The 14,787-nt window shown below is 35.5% G+C and overlaps 1 protein-coding gene across 4 annotated transcripts in view; it reads right to left on the reverse strand.

Annotated features, from left to right (window-relative positions):
• Positions 1–14,787, reverse strand: part of POLR3G (RNA polymerase III subunit G) — a 73,046-nt gene that overhangs the window by 12,731 nt on the left and 45,528 nt on the right. For 3 of the 4 annotated variants that reach the window (XM_074206691.1, XM_074206692.1, XM_074206689.1), the window contains one exon: positions 4,220–4,302. In XM_074206691.1, coding sequence (XP_074062792.1) covers positions 4,220–4,302 — 83 coding nt within the window. The remainder of the gene's footprint in view (positions 1–4,219; positions 4,303–14,787) is intronic. The other variant, XM_074206690.1, reaches the window with a different exon arrangement.

Here is a 14,787-nt window from a genome sequence, read left to right on the forward strand (position 1 = left end):
GGTGACATTTATGAAAAATGAAAAAAAGGAGTGGAAATGCCTAAACTTTCACTCTTGCCAGATTTTTATATCTCACTTAAATCATTATACCTGCTTGTATTTACAGAATTTTAATTTGGTTTCATATAGACATCTCTCCAATTTAGTAATTGGGGAAGGTCATTAGTAATTGGACTGTTTCTATAGTCGGTGTCAAATATTTATTCAAACCAAAGTCACCAGCAATGGTGTAGTAGAAGAATGCTAGGTGTGGGGTTGAAAGACCTGGATTCAAATCTCAGCTCTGACATTTTAAAATAGTTGTATTAACTCTGCTCAAGGGTTATTCATGATAGTTATGAGGAGTAAATAAGATATCGTGCAAAGCATAGAAACATAAACTATTTTAATTATTGTATTTCATCACAGTCATTAAACTGGAAGCCAATACATAATGTATGAGTTTCTGCAAATGTGTTGAAACATCAAATTAATATATGCAATGCACTGCATAATTATTAGTAGCGTCATTATTAGAATTTTATAGATTTCCAGAAAAATAGTTCAACACTTTTGCAAATGGCATTATAAATAAGGCATAAGACAAATATTCAATAAAAAAGGATCATTCTTCACAATAAACAGAATTCTAATTCAAATTTTACTAAATGACCTTCTATACTGTAGAAAATCATTTCTGTTCAATTACATCTCTATATGTGGATTATGAATCTGATCTTTTGTGTATTCATTTTTATCAAAACATTTAAGAAAGACAGGGAACATATGTGGATGACCTTGAATACTAGAGTATAATTCAGGATCTTTTTTTTTAGAAATGTTCACACTACAAGGAAAGACTCAATGATACTAAGACAAAAGAAAAGTTTTTTTAAAGCATCCTCATTTGCATCTGACAGTGACTTCCTATATGACCTTAGATAAATTTCTCATCCTCTTTGCTTCTATTTTTTCAATCTGTAAAACAGTTCCCGTCAACTTCATCCACCTACTTTCAATAAGTGAAACGTTTATATTTTTTCCATTCAAGAAAAATGCATTAGGATGCTTCAAAAATCAAAAAAATAAAGAATTCTTCAGAAATCTTAGAGAAGTTACTATCACAGATATATACTAGAGGAAAAAAACATAGGCTAGTCCTGCATCAAGAGAAGAGATAAACAAATGGTACAATCTATTGATATTCACCCGAAGAAAAGATCATGGAGAAAGCTATCCAGGCAAATTAAGTGAACCTCCCAAGAGAATTTTTTTTTTTTTTGCAGGGCACTGACAGGAGGTTAAATAAAATAGATAGGCATAGATGGATTGCAAACTATATTCTCTGTGGGAAGACAGTTTCTGATGAGATCTCAGAACAAAAGATGCTACTAAAAATAATAATATTAAAAATTAGCATTTAAAGCACTTCAAGATTTACAATTACATTTGCTATCTTATTTTATCTTCACAACAATCTTGGTAGGCTCTACATTACCCCATTTTACAGAAAAAGAAACCAAGTCTGACAGAGGTTGAATAATTTGTCCAGAGTCCCACCGGTTTTACAGGTTTAATGCAAGATTTGAATTTTTATTTCTTTATTATTCCAGGACAAGTAAAACAATATTTTTGATTAAGAGGCAACTTATCTACCACTACTACTAAGTCTAGATCCCAGAAGAGATAAAAAACAAAAAGGAAAAAGTACACACACACACACACACACACACACACACACACACACACACGCAGACACACCAAACATACAAAATATTTTAGCAGTCCTTTTTGGTAGCAAAGAAATAAAAACTGAGGGAATGCCCATCAGTTGGGGAATGACTGAATACTACGCTATAAGAAATGATAAGCAAAATGCTCTCAGAAAAATCTGGATAGACCTACATGAACTCATGCAAAGTGAAACGAACAGAACATTGTACACAGTAACAGCAACATTGTAAGATAATCAACTGTGAATGATTACGTTTTCTCAGTAATACAATGATCCAAGACCATTCTAAAGGACTTATGATGAAAAATGTTATCTGTCCCGAGAGAAAGAAGAGATGTTATCTGAATACAGACTGAAGCATACTTTTTTTAAAACTTTATTTTGGGGGGGGTGTGAGTCTATGTTTTCTTTTTCTAACATGATACTAATATGGAAATATATTTTATATGACTACACATGTATAACCTTTATCAAAATGTTTTTCCTCTCAATAAGAAGGGTGGGGAGGGAAGGAGAAAATTTGGAACTCAAAATTTTAAAAACAAATAGTAAAATTGTCTTTATATGTAATTGGGGAAAAATACCAAACAAATAATTTTTTTGGTAAATAGTATTTTATATTTTCCAATTACAGTATTGATAGTTTTCAACATTCATTTTTATAAGGTTTTGAATTCCAAATTTTTCTCCTTCCTTTCTTCCCTGTTCTTTTTTTTTATTTCATTTTAATTTTTTTTGTTTTTTGGTAAGGCAGTGGGTTTAAGTGACTTGCCCAAGATCACACACCTAGGTAATTTTAAGTGTCTGAGGCAGAATTTGAACTCAGGTCCTCCTGACTCTAAGATTCACTTTGCCACCAGCTACCCCCCTCCCCCTTTCTTGTAGCTCCCTTCTCCAAGATAGCAATCTGATATACATATGAAATCATGCTAAATATATTTCCACATTAGTCATGTTGTGAAAAAGAATCAAAACAAAAGGGAAATAATTGTTTTTTAAAAGAAGCAACATTGTCCTCACCCCAAAAGTTTAGGGTTTTTAGGTTAAGCTTGGGGCTAAATTTATGTAACTCTGAACAAGTAACAATTATTTCCATCAAGCTAGAATTCTAAACACCAACTTTACATAAGAACAAATAAAGCAGTGGCAAAGGAAAAGGGAAGAAGAGAAATACATATTTTCTATTGTTAAATTAGAGGATTGTGGCCTTATATTCATAGTATCAGATTCGTTTTCTAAAATCTAGGAAATTACGACTGAAAACTATTAATAACCATGAACCAAATCTTTTGTGTTTCAGTAGCACATAAATCACAGAACAAGTTAAAATTCAAATATTTGTTGAATGTTGTTAAGACTGGAATGTGTTATTTCCCTTTGATTATATACAAGCTTCATATTAAAGACCCAAACTTACTCCTACCTCTGAAATAATGATATGGTCATTTGACTTCTAATTTTATGCTAATAAAATTGATAAATTTAATGGAATTTTTGAGGTTTCATAGGTTAAAATATGACTTGGCCCATTTCTGTATTGGTATTAAACCCTTCCTCGTGAACATAAACCAGAGCTCTAGATCAATCTTCCTTAAGATGGATGTCCTTAATACTCTTCCTACTCTTAAACTCTACAAATGGTCAGAACCTAACCAGTTTTGATTACTATTAAGAGGGCTTCAGCTTGATACCAAAAGCTATGTCTCCAACCTCATCCATAGTTCCACCAAATTTAAGCTTGACATATTTGATCATTGTTCCTTCATCAATCCTTACAAACTTACAGGAAGTTTATAGTGGTACACTGAATACATAAACAAAGATATGCACAAATAAAATGCTAAAATGCTAAAAGGATATAGTAAGACAAAGGGAGGGAAGAGTGCATGCACAAACTAAATAAAGGATATTGTTAATAAAGGGAATAAATGTATAAATTTCACTCATTCAGTCTTGTTTCCTTTTCCTAGTTTTGTTGTTTTTATCATTCTGGGTAGAAACTCACTGAGAGGAGGAAGGCAAATGGTAGAGAATAAAGTATGATTAAGAGATGTTTATAAATGAGAAAGGAAAAGATTGTGAAGGTTAAGAAAACTGGGGAAGACACCTGACAATATCTAAGGTTCTGACAGCTCTAATATTGTCTAACTGTGCATGGAACCAATGAGACAAATTATGCAACTTTCCAGATAATGCACTGGCTTATGTAGAGACTTCTTATTTTATTTATTTAGTTAGTTAGTTGGTTTTTAGTTTTTGCAAGGCAATGGGGTTAAGTGGCTTGCCCAAGACCACACAGCTAGGTAATTATTAAGTGTCAGAGACTGGATTTGAACTCAGGTACTCCTGACTCCAGGGCCGGTGCTCTATCCACTGTGCCACTTAGCTGCCCCTTCTTGTTATTTTCAACAAACTATGTTTTCTTCTGCCAAATCACTGATATCAAAGGATAGCGGAGTGAGCAGAGCACACCTTGAGGCTGTTTAATAAGCAGATGAAACTTACCTCAATTTTTTTCAATACATCCACAGAACTCATGAGTGTTGAAACTTTGGCTGTACCTTTTGTCTTTTGTCCTTTGGGACCTGCTAATGTAAAACAACTAGTTAATATAATTTTTCTAGAGCAGTAAAGAAAGCTGAACATTTCTTGTATTATGCTGCTTTGTATTTCTTAGAAAAAATAATGACACCTTGCACTTCACTCCTCTAATACATTTCACAGTTTACTAAGCACTTTTAAACACATTCATTCATTTGATTCTTTAAATTGTGAGGTGGTTAAGGCAAGTGTTGTTTGTCCCTATTTTAAAGCCAAGGAAAATGATGATGATGAAGAGACTTATTTTACAGAGTTTCAGAGCTCTCATGTAGTCTATCTGGATCCAAACCCAAACCTTCAGACTCTCTTATCTAGTAAGCTCTTCTAATGGTTGTATACAGGTCCTATCCAATACACTCAATTCAAAAGATATTTATTAAGTATCTACTATGGACAAGACAATTCAGGCATATTTTCTAAATTACTACAACAAAACATTCAAGTTCATATTAGAAAACAAAACCAAGTATATTAAATCAAACATTGTCAAATCTCATAAAAGGATAGTCAGTTTAGCATAATATTTTAAAATGCTTTAGTACTGCTGTAGTTTTGAGGGGTAGAAAGGCATTGGTGTGAGGTCAATAGTAATATTTATGTTAGCTGAAAATTCTGATCAAATCTCCAAGCATGAGGGGTGACTAGGTGGTACAGTGGATAGAGCACCGGCCCTGGAGTCAGGAGTACCTGAGTTCAAATCCAGCCTCAGACACTTAATAATTACCTAGCTGTGTGGCCTTGGGCAAGCCTTGCGAAACAAAACAAAACAACCTAAAAAAATATAAAAGCTCAAATCTCCAAGCATGAATCCTCCTAATCAATCACTATTCAATATGCCTAGAATTTAAGAGATGACATTTCACTATGCTTGAGAAATGAAAATGGAGGACATCTCTTCATGAATACAATCAGCATTTAATCAATGAAAAAAGGGGAAAGAATTCAATATTTAAATCTCATTACCAGAACAAAGTAAAAATAATTCAACTGAACAGTCATAATAAAATATATCACAATTCTTTACCTCTAAATATATAAGTTTAGATCTCTAACAGATTGCAAAATAAAAGTCAGTTCCTTTTTTCAGTCATTTAACATCTATACTAAATCAGAGGTATAGGTGTACTCAATAAACTACTCAATGATTAGTACTGAATTCAATGTTATTTCAAACTGACACAATGTCTTTAGATGCACCATGATTAGCTGCAAAATGGTACATTAGCCTTGAGTTCTGAAAATGTTTACTGATCTTCCTCTTCCCTCAAATCTCAAGTAAATAATGGGATAAAATGGGCACAAAAGAACACCTGGGTAAATTAAGAAAACCTTTATGTGGAATGACTGCCTGTGAGAAGGAAGGGAAGTAAATAATAGCAGCAATTCTGGCAATGTTTTTTAAAAGTATATCAACAAAAAAATTTTTAAAGAAGTTGATTAATAAACAATCATTAGACTATAAACTCATTGCAAGTAGGGATCATTTCATTCCTTGTACTTACAGCCCCAGCACTTAGGAAAATGCCTGGTTCTTAGGTGTGTGTGTGTGTGTATAATACACACATACCTAAGAACCAGGCATTTTCTATATATTATATATATATGAAAAGGCAAAATATAAAAACAATGAAGAAAAGGACCACAGTAAATTGTGTTTGCTCAACCATAACTGAGAATGTAATTTTCTATTATTTGCACTAAATTATGATTCATTCAGCAAATATGCCCATGGCCATAACTTTTTGATGAGATTTTACTGAAATAAAAGTAATTTTATTGGATTTAATAGCTATTTGCTCAATACTCTTAACTTTGCTATTATTCTCTTAGAATGCTCTAAGCAGCAGAGGAACAAGGACACTGCTTTAATCTGTTTTGTAGAATAATAAACATAGTCAAGGTTGGGAGAATTTCTAATAAATTCTGCAGCCCAAAATCAATGCTAGTAGAGTATTAAAAAGTCAGGAGTAGTAAGTGCCTTATGTACTGTTGTGTTTTTCCCTAAGGAGATTTTATCAACAAGCATCTCATTTCATAAGACACAAATCCCCTAAACAATGGACCAAAAATTTCAAAAGAGGAAATTAATTTCATAAAGAGGCTAGCTATATCCAGTATGTGCCCAAAACGTCAGTGACAGTATGTTCTTAACACCTTCTTGCTAAGTGTTTACACAATTATTGCCTAAAATGGATCTTTTCTTATTCATGGGGTATCAAATTGTTAAATCTGTTTTCAAGGTTTTGATTAAAAACTGTCTTCAGGAAAGTATACATGTAGGGGGTGGAGCCAAGATGGCGACAAGAATGGATTGTGTCTTAGGCGCCCTCTCATAAATCTTTGAAACTAAGGACTCTAATTAAATGTTTGAGAGACAGAACCCAATGAGGCAGTTCTCCTACTCAAGGTAATCTGGAAAAGAGCAGAAAGGCTCTGCTCCCCGGGGATGGAGGGGCGGCCCACCAGAGGGATGGCCCACCAGAGCGAAAGAACTTCAGCCTCCCGGAGGCAGCTCACAGCAGCAGGAGAGTTTCCTGACCTATGCCGCCCCCCACCCAGCACCAGGCACAACTTGGGGGAACAGCTGGGGACCTCTGCCAAAGGGAGCACGTGAAGCCCAGCCCTCAGGGCACACAGAGAGCAGCTTGGCCACCACAGCACTGATCCAGGAAACAGAAGCAGGCAGAGCCAGGAAGCAGGAGCCTCCAGGGCATGAGCCCACTGAACCTAGGGAGGGGAGTGAAGAGAGACTGCAGAGCTCTGTCCTCTGCCCCTGGGACAGGAATCTGGGGCTCTGACCACATTCAGATCCTGATCGCAGTCTAGGCTCTCCCACAGAAGAGCAGGCCCCCCCCCAGCCCCATGGCAGAGGGGGGCACATATGGCAGAGCTTCACACACTGAGACCCTTGTGGGAGTGTCCCAAAAGCTCAGGAAACGCCCCCAAAACAAGCTTAGGCTGGGAAAATGAGCAAGCAGGGAAAAAAGGGGAACACCATTGAGAAATATTTTGCATATGAGCCCAAGAAGGATCAAAACACTCAGTCTGAAGATGAGGAAGCACAAGCTCCTGCATCTAAAGACTCCAAGAAAAAAAACAGAAATTGGGCTCAGACTATGACAGAGCTCAAAAAAGACTTTGAAAATCAAATGAGGGAGTTAGAAGAAAAACTGGGAAAAGAAATGAGAGAGATTCAGGAAAAAACATGAAAATGAAGTCAGCAACTTAGTCAAGGAAATCCAAAAAAATCCTGAAGAAAATAGCATGCTAAAAACCAGATTAGGTCAAATGGATAAAACAGTTCAAAAAGTTATTGAGGAGAAGAATGCTTTAAAAAGCAAAATTGGCCAGATGGAAAAAGAGATAAGAAAACTCTCTGAGGAAAATAAATCCTTCAAACAAAGAATAGAACTCAGGGAGATTGATGAATTTATGAGAAATCAGGAATCAATACTTCAAAACCAAAAAAAATGAAAAATGAGAAGAAAATGTGAAACATCTCATTGAAAAAACAACTGATATGGACAACAGACTTAGGAAAGATAATTTAAAAATTACTGGAATACCTGAAAGTCATGATCAGGAAAAGAGCCTTGACATCATTTTCAAAGAATTACTACAGGAAAATTGCCCTGATATCCTAGAAGCAGAGGGCAAAACAGAAATGGGGAGAATTCACTGAGCCCCCTGAGAAAGAGATCCCAAAAAACAACCCCTAGGAATATTATAGCCAAGTTCCAGAACTCCCAAGTCACTGTTTCAGCTTCCTAAACCCCAAGACAATCTTAAAGTGCTCCCAAACTTTCAAGCTATTTTGCATCTATAAATTTTTTAAGTCATTGGAGACATTTAGCCACGCCCATCCATATAACTCCCAGTGACATGCCAACATAGAGATATATATAACCCAGTTATTCTCTATTCCATCATCACCTGTATGGCTTCTGCCATTCCTGCTAAAAAAAAAAAAAACTAATAAGTTAAGCCATGGTGCCAAAAATACACCAAAATCCCAGTGGTCTAATGCCCTGAATTGGAAAGAATATATAGATAAGCAAGGTGTTAGGGACTAAAATAAAAAGGAGTAATATATGGTGAGCACTAATTTACTGATGTTTTAGTGAAAATTTTATGTCTACAGGGCAGCTAGGTGGAGCAGTGAATGAAGCACCAGTCTTGAATAAGGAGTTCAAACCTGTTCTTAGACACTTACTAGCTGTATGACCCTGAACAAGTAACTTAATCCTGATTGTTGTACAGCAAAGTAAATAAAGATACAAAAATTTTTTTTTATGTCTAAAAGTTAAGGTGAAGGGGAGCATAATCTGGTATATAAAGAGTTATTCTCAGGGCAGCTAGGTGGCATAGTGGATAAAGCACCGGCCTTGGAGTCAGGAGTACCTGGGTTCAAATCTGGTCTCAAACACTTAATAATTACCTAGCTGTGTGGCCTTGGGCAAGCCACTTAACCCCATTTGCCTTGCAAAAACCTAAATAAATATATAAATAAGTATATAAAAAATAAATATTCTCAGAATCTGGAAGACCTGAACTCAAGTTATGCCCTTCAAAAATATTGGATGAGAGATCCTGGACATCACTTAAACCTTCCTGCTCTGTAAACTTTAGGTTGCCAAACATATGCTGAATTGCCTGGGGAGAATTAGTCTACTCATTAGGATTTCCCTAAACCAATGTGAAAGGCAATTTTTTAAAAAGCCTGACAATAAATAAGTTACAGCAATTCATACATCAGGGTCTGCAATCACAGTAACTTTTCTTGCCTGAAAAGACCTGCAGGAACTGATGCTGAGTGGAGTGAGCAGAACCAAGAAACCTTGTACATATTATTGTGTGATGATAAACAGTCCTCTCAGCAGGTCAGTGATCAAGGGCAATTCTAAACAACTTGTGATGGAAAATGCCATCCACAACCAGAGAAAAAACTATGGAGTTTGAATACAGATGAAAGCATACTAGTTTCACTTTTTAAAACTTAGTTTTTTACTCTTATTTTTTTCTTCCTTTTAGTTCTGATTTTTATTTCACAGAATGACTAATATGGAAATGTGTCAAACATGACTGCACATGTCTAATCTATATCAAATTATTCATTGTCAAGGAGGAAAGGAAGGGAAGGAGGTAGAAAAACATGGAACTCAAATGCTTACAAAAAGATGAATGCTGAAAACTATTTTTGATTGGAAAAAATACAGTAAAATAACATTCAAAAAACCAAAAAACAAACAAAAAGTAGTCACTGTTCTTAGATTTTATTTACAACATCACTGTCTCTACAAAATAAAATGATAAATACATGATGAACTATCTCTTCTTGGAAAAGGAAATTTCATAGCATGTAGCTAAATGAAAATTGATGTAGTTCCAACATTGTTAATCACTCCTCCTAGGTGTGTTCTCACACACACACACACACACACACACACACACACACACACACACAATTCCCTCTTCCTGTTTTGCTTAGCTGACAGGTTCCCCCTTCTCCTTTATCTTTGTTCAGATCATACTGACTAATCCTGAGTATCTCATAGGGCTCTGCCTCAGACCCTTTTTTCTTCTCCCTCTATACCACTACACTTGGTGATCTCATTAGCTCTCATGAGTTTAACTATTATCTCTATGCAGAAAATTATTTGACTCCACAGCCAACTTTTGGGAAATAATTTCTATGAAGATGCAATCTGGCATCTCCAGGTGTTATAGCCACAGTCACTGACAACCCAGAAAGGAAAGTTCTTGTCAACAAAGTTGTTGTTATTATCAAAGGGCTCAACCCCAGAAACAACTGGGATTTTCTCAGGGAAAATGCCCTGAAAAGAAGTATTCCCAACTTTGTTGAAATGCCCTAAAGCTAGGTAATACATCCTGAAACAGGAAGATCTTAATTCAAACGCAGTCAAGATATGATTAGCAGTATTTCCCTGAGCAAGGTATTTCATTTGTTGCTTTGGTTTACTCATCCGTAAAGTGGGGATAATAATAGCGCCTCCCTTCTCAGATGGTTGTGAGGTTGAAATGACATTATAATTGTAAAATGCTTAACATAGTGTCTGGAACATAGTAGGCACTACATAATAATTAGTTATTATCATTATTATTATAGATCATGGGTTCTTTTTATCTGATTTGCAGCTATAACCTTCCATCTGGACTGTCTCTTTCGATTAGGATATGAGTTCCTTGAGAGCAGACACTGTCTTGCTTTTTACATTTTTACTGCCACTATACAGTGCTTTGCACATCGTATGAAATTAATAAAAACATTTTCATTCATTTATTCACTCATCTATATATCCAGGCCTTAGTCTATCCCCCAAACTTCAGTTCCACGTTCCCAAATGCCTTTTAGACCTCTTACACTGAATTCTCCAAAGGCATCTCAAAACTCCCCATGCTAAAACAGAAGTGATCTTTTCCTAAAACATTTCTGTCCTCCAAACTACAATAATAGCTAATAACAGCACTTACATCCCAGAGGATCAAAAGAGATAATATCAGGGGTGGCTAGGTGGTGCAGTGGATAGAGCACCAGCTCTGGAGTCAGGAATACCTGAGTTCAAATTCAGCCTAAAACACTTAGTAATTGCCTAGCTGTGTGGCCTTGGGCAAGCCACTTAACCCCATTTGCCTTGCAAAAACCTTAAAGAAGAGAGAGAGAGAGAGAGAGAGAGAGAGAGAGAGAGAGAGAGAGATACAATCTGCAAAGTGTTTAGTATAGTGTCTAGCAGGTGCTTAATAAAGCCCTGCTCCCTTCCTGAACCCTTCTTTGAAGGACACTAGGACTTCCCAATCACCCAGGCTATAAACTATTTCAAATTAGAAAGAATATGTTTTGAAATGAGGAAATAAGGATTAACAATGAAAATGTAGGGGCAGCTAGGTGGCGCAGTGGATAGAGCACCAGCCCTGGAGTCAGGAGTACCTGAGTTCAAATCTGGCCTCAGACATTTAATAATTACCTGGCTGTGTGGCCTTAGGCAAGCCACTTAACCCCATTTGCCTTGCAAAAACCTAAAAAACAAAACAAAACAAAAAAAAAACCTAACAATGAAAATTTGAGTCCAGCTCTAAGTAATGAGGTAAACATTTGTAGTAAAATGAAAAGTAGAAGTGGTAGATACAGGAAGATAGGCCAAATACTGAAAATTTTCCTTTCATATTAATCAACAAATAAATATATAAATTCCCTCATAGCACTAAAATTCTACTATTCTTAAGTTTAAACTTTTGAATTAAAAAAAAGATTTTTCCTCCTCTTTCCCTCCAAATAGAATTATTCATGGCAAGAGACAGAGGAGACAATGCATGGAGGTAATTGCGGTAAAGAGAAAATCCACTGGGTCAAGAACCAGGATGATCTGGATTTCTAGTCATAGTCTTACATCATACTAGCTTTTGAGAAATATCAATTTCCCTGAGCCTCAATTTCTTCACGCATATGAAGCACTTTTCAGGTGAGGTGTCAAATAAAAACATATGGCCCACAATATCCCAAATGTGTGTCCCAGACCAGATCAAAAATGCAACTGGTAAAGATTTAATGAAATTTCAAAAAGCCAAAAAATAGATAGTATTAATATGTAATTTTCTATGTCAATATGTGGTCCAAATGGATCTTACTGGTTCAGTGGTACCAGTTCTGCTTTAGCATAGAGAGTACATCTGCCCTGCCTACCTTAGAACTGTTGTGAGAATCAAATAAAATAACTTACTCATCTACATTTATAATCACAGAAATCTTCCTCTCTGCTAAGTTCATATTCTTTTCTAATAATCTAATTTCAAACATGCAGTGATTCTTTACTATAAGTAATTCAAGAAACTCTAATCTCTGGTATTGCCCAGTTCTTTGTATGTTTCCTAAAATGCCCCTGGTTCCTATTTTCTCCTATTTCTTTCTTGGTCTCCTCACTTTTATATTCATTCCAGTTTAAAAATAACTCATTTTCTACTTCTTTTTGTCCCTTTTCCCCCTCAGTAGAGGGTTAAGTGGGTTTCTATGCTAAAGCTAAATAATCATAAAGTCTTAAAAATTAAAATAAATAAATACAATTATCAGTTTAAAAATCTAATTTCTCAACTTATCTTTCTATTACCAAAGTAAACAAACTAGGTGGGGAGAATAATGAATTTTAAAAAAAAATCTCTGTAAGATGGCACAAAGAAATAGCTATTATTATGCCCAGATGCCCTCCTGTCTCTTTTCTCTACCTAGGTTTTATGCCTGTCATTTCTTCACTTCAGGGATAAAGGTGAATGAGGAAAACTGAGCATAAAAGGCAGTAGTCATGGAGATTGGTTCAGTTTTATCTGTTCCTTTCAGAAACACCATAGGGAAGCAGGATATTAAAGGTGAACAGGAAAGGTTTTATAGAAAATTAAGGTCCTGTTGCTACCTCTAAAGAAAAAAGCCAAAGTACAAAGTCACTTGGAAATACTGCTAATGACTGAGAAGAGTTTCCATCTTTCTCTAGTACAGTTACATAGCATTAAATATTTCAGTTTTTTAATAACACATATAGGATTAGGTAAGATAGTAAATTTTAAGCATAGAAGGAGAATACATGCTATTAAGGCATGTAAAGTAGATTTATAAGTAACAAGAGTAAAACAGTAAAAAGAGGGGTGGGATGGGGAGGAGGAGTACAGCAGAACAAGTTGAGGCTTTCAATGGCCAAAGACAACAAAAAGCCTTTTTTTGTCCTATGTTAAAGCTCCATTGGAAGCAAAAAGATCAAAAAAGACCACACATGAAGCAAAGGGAACTCAATGCATAATATGAGAGAAGGCAGTTCCTGTTTTACTTCGGTTTCCTCTACCAAGTAGAATGGCATTCAGGAATGGAAAGTCTAGAATAAGGAGTAGTTTATGGAGAATTGGAACATAAGTGATAAGATGATAAAAGAACATCCCTCAATTGAGTTCAAATTATTAGTCTTGAATGAACACTTCAGGAAACTGAAGGAACAATTCAGGAAACATGGTCACGACTGATAAATCAAAAAATAAAACAAAACTGATTCACTTAAAAAAAAAATTGAGACTGAGTCTCCCTTTCTCATCCAGGCTAGAAGTATAGCTGTTCAGTCACTTAACCCTATCTGTCTCAGTTTCCTCATCTATAAAAAGAACTAGAGAAGAAAAAGGCAACTTACTCTAATATCTCTGCCAAGAAAAACCCCAATGGAGTCATAGAGTCAGATATGATTGAAAAGTGACTGAGTAACAACGGAATGATGAGAAGACCAAAAATCCTTCACCCTAGCTTGGTTAAAGAAACGGAGCATTTTTAGCCTAAAAATAAGGGAAGATTTTGATTTTCATCATGACGATTGTCTTCAAGCATTTAAAATAAGTATCACTGAGATTATTACCTCATCAGGCAGATATGTGGTACAATAGATAGAAAACTAGACCTTGGAGTCAGGAAGACATGGATTAAAATATAGTCTCAGATCCTTACTAGTTGTGAGACACTTCACCTCTGTTTACCTCAGTTTCCTCATCTGTAAAATGAAGATGATAATAGCAACTACTAGGGTTGCTGTGAAGACCAAAAGAGATAATATTTGTAAAGTATAATTACTAATTATGATGATGAAAAGAATGATTATATGAGTAGAATAAAACTTATTTTGCTTGCCTCCAGGGGCCAGAATAAGGAAGAGATGGAAATTTCACGGAGGCATATTTAGGAACAATATAAAGAAGATTCCTAATAATTAAAAATTCTCTAAAATAAAAGGGTCTGCCTCAGAAGGCAATACTAGGGTGTTTCAAATAGAGAACAGATGATCATTTGTCAGAGATGCTGAAGAGCAGGCTTGGTATGATCACAGCTGCAAGATGACAAGTAAAAGAGGTAGCTTGGGTTCAGTTTCTTCACACCATTTCAAGTGAAGAAAAAGGGCACTCAACATCGCAACAAAACCAGTAACAGGATGAGAAATTAAATGTGTTATCATAAGTTTATTTTCTTACAGAAAAAAGTATAACAAGAAAATGTGTTCTACATTCCTCAAACTCTCATTCATTCACCATTCTTTAAAAGTTTAAAAAACTCCTGCAACTGCGGGCATCAGAAAAAAGAAATCTATTAAAGAGGGCGAAGAGGGCAGCTAGGTGGCACAGTGGATAAAGCACCGGCCCTGGAGTCAGGAGTACCTGGGTTCAAATCCCATCTCAGACACTTAATAATTACCTAGCTGTATGGCCTTGGGGCAAGCCACTTAACCCCATTGCCTTGCAAAAACTTAAAAAAAAAAAAAGAGGACTAAGCCCAGAAGTGTCTATCTACTGTTTATACAAGAGGATATAGGTAAATTAACCAATAAGTTAATTTGCCTCTCTCTCTCTCTCTCGTGTGTACTATTAAAAATTTTAAATTAATACAATTTGTTTTTAATATTTCCTTCATTTCTGAATATTCTCCTCCCTCTTCTATTAAC

Source organism: Macrotis lagotis, chromosome X (genome assembly GCF_037893015.1).
Source record: "Macrotis lagotis isolate mMagLag1 chromosome X, bilby.v1.9.chrom.fasta, whole genome shotgun sequence".
Classification (NCBI taxonomy): domain Eukaryota; kingdom Metazoa; phylum Chordata; class Mammalia; order Peramelemorphia; family Peramelidae; genus Macrotis; species Macrotis lagotis.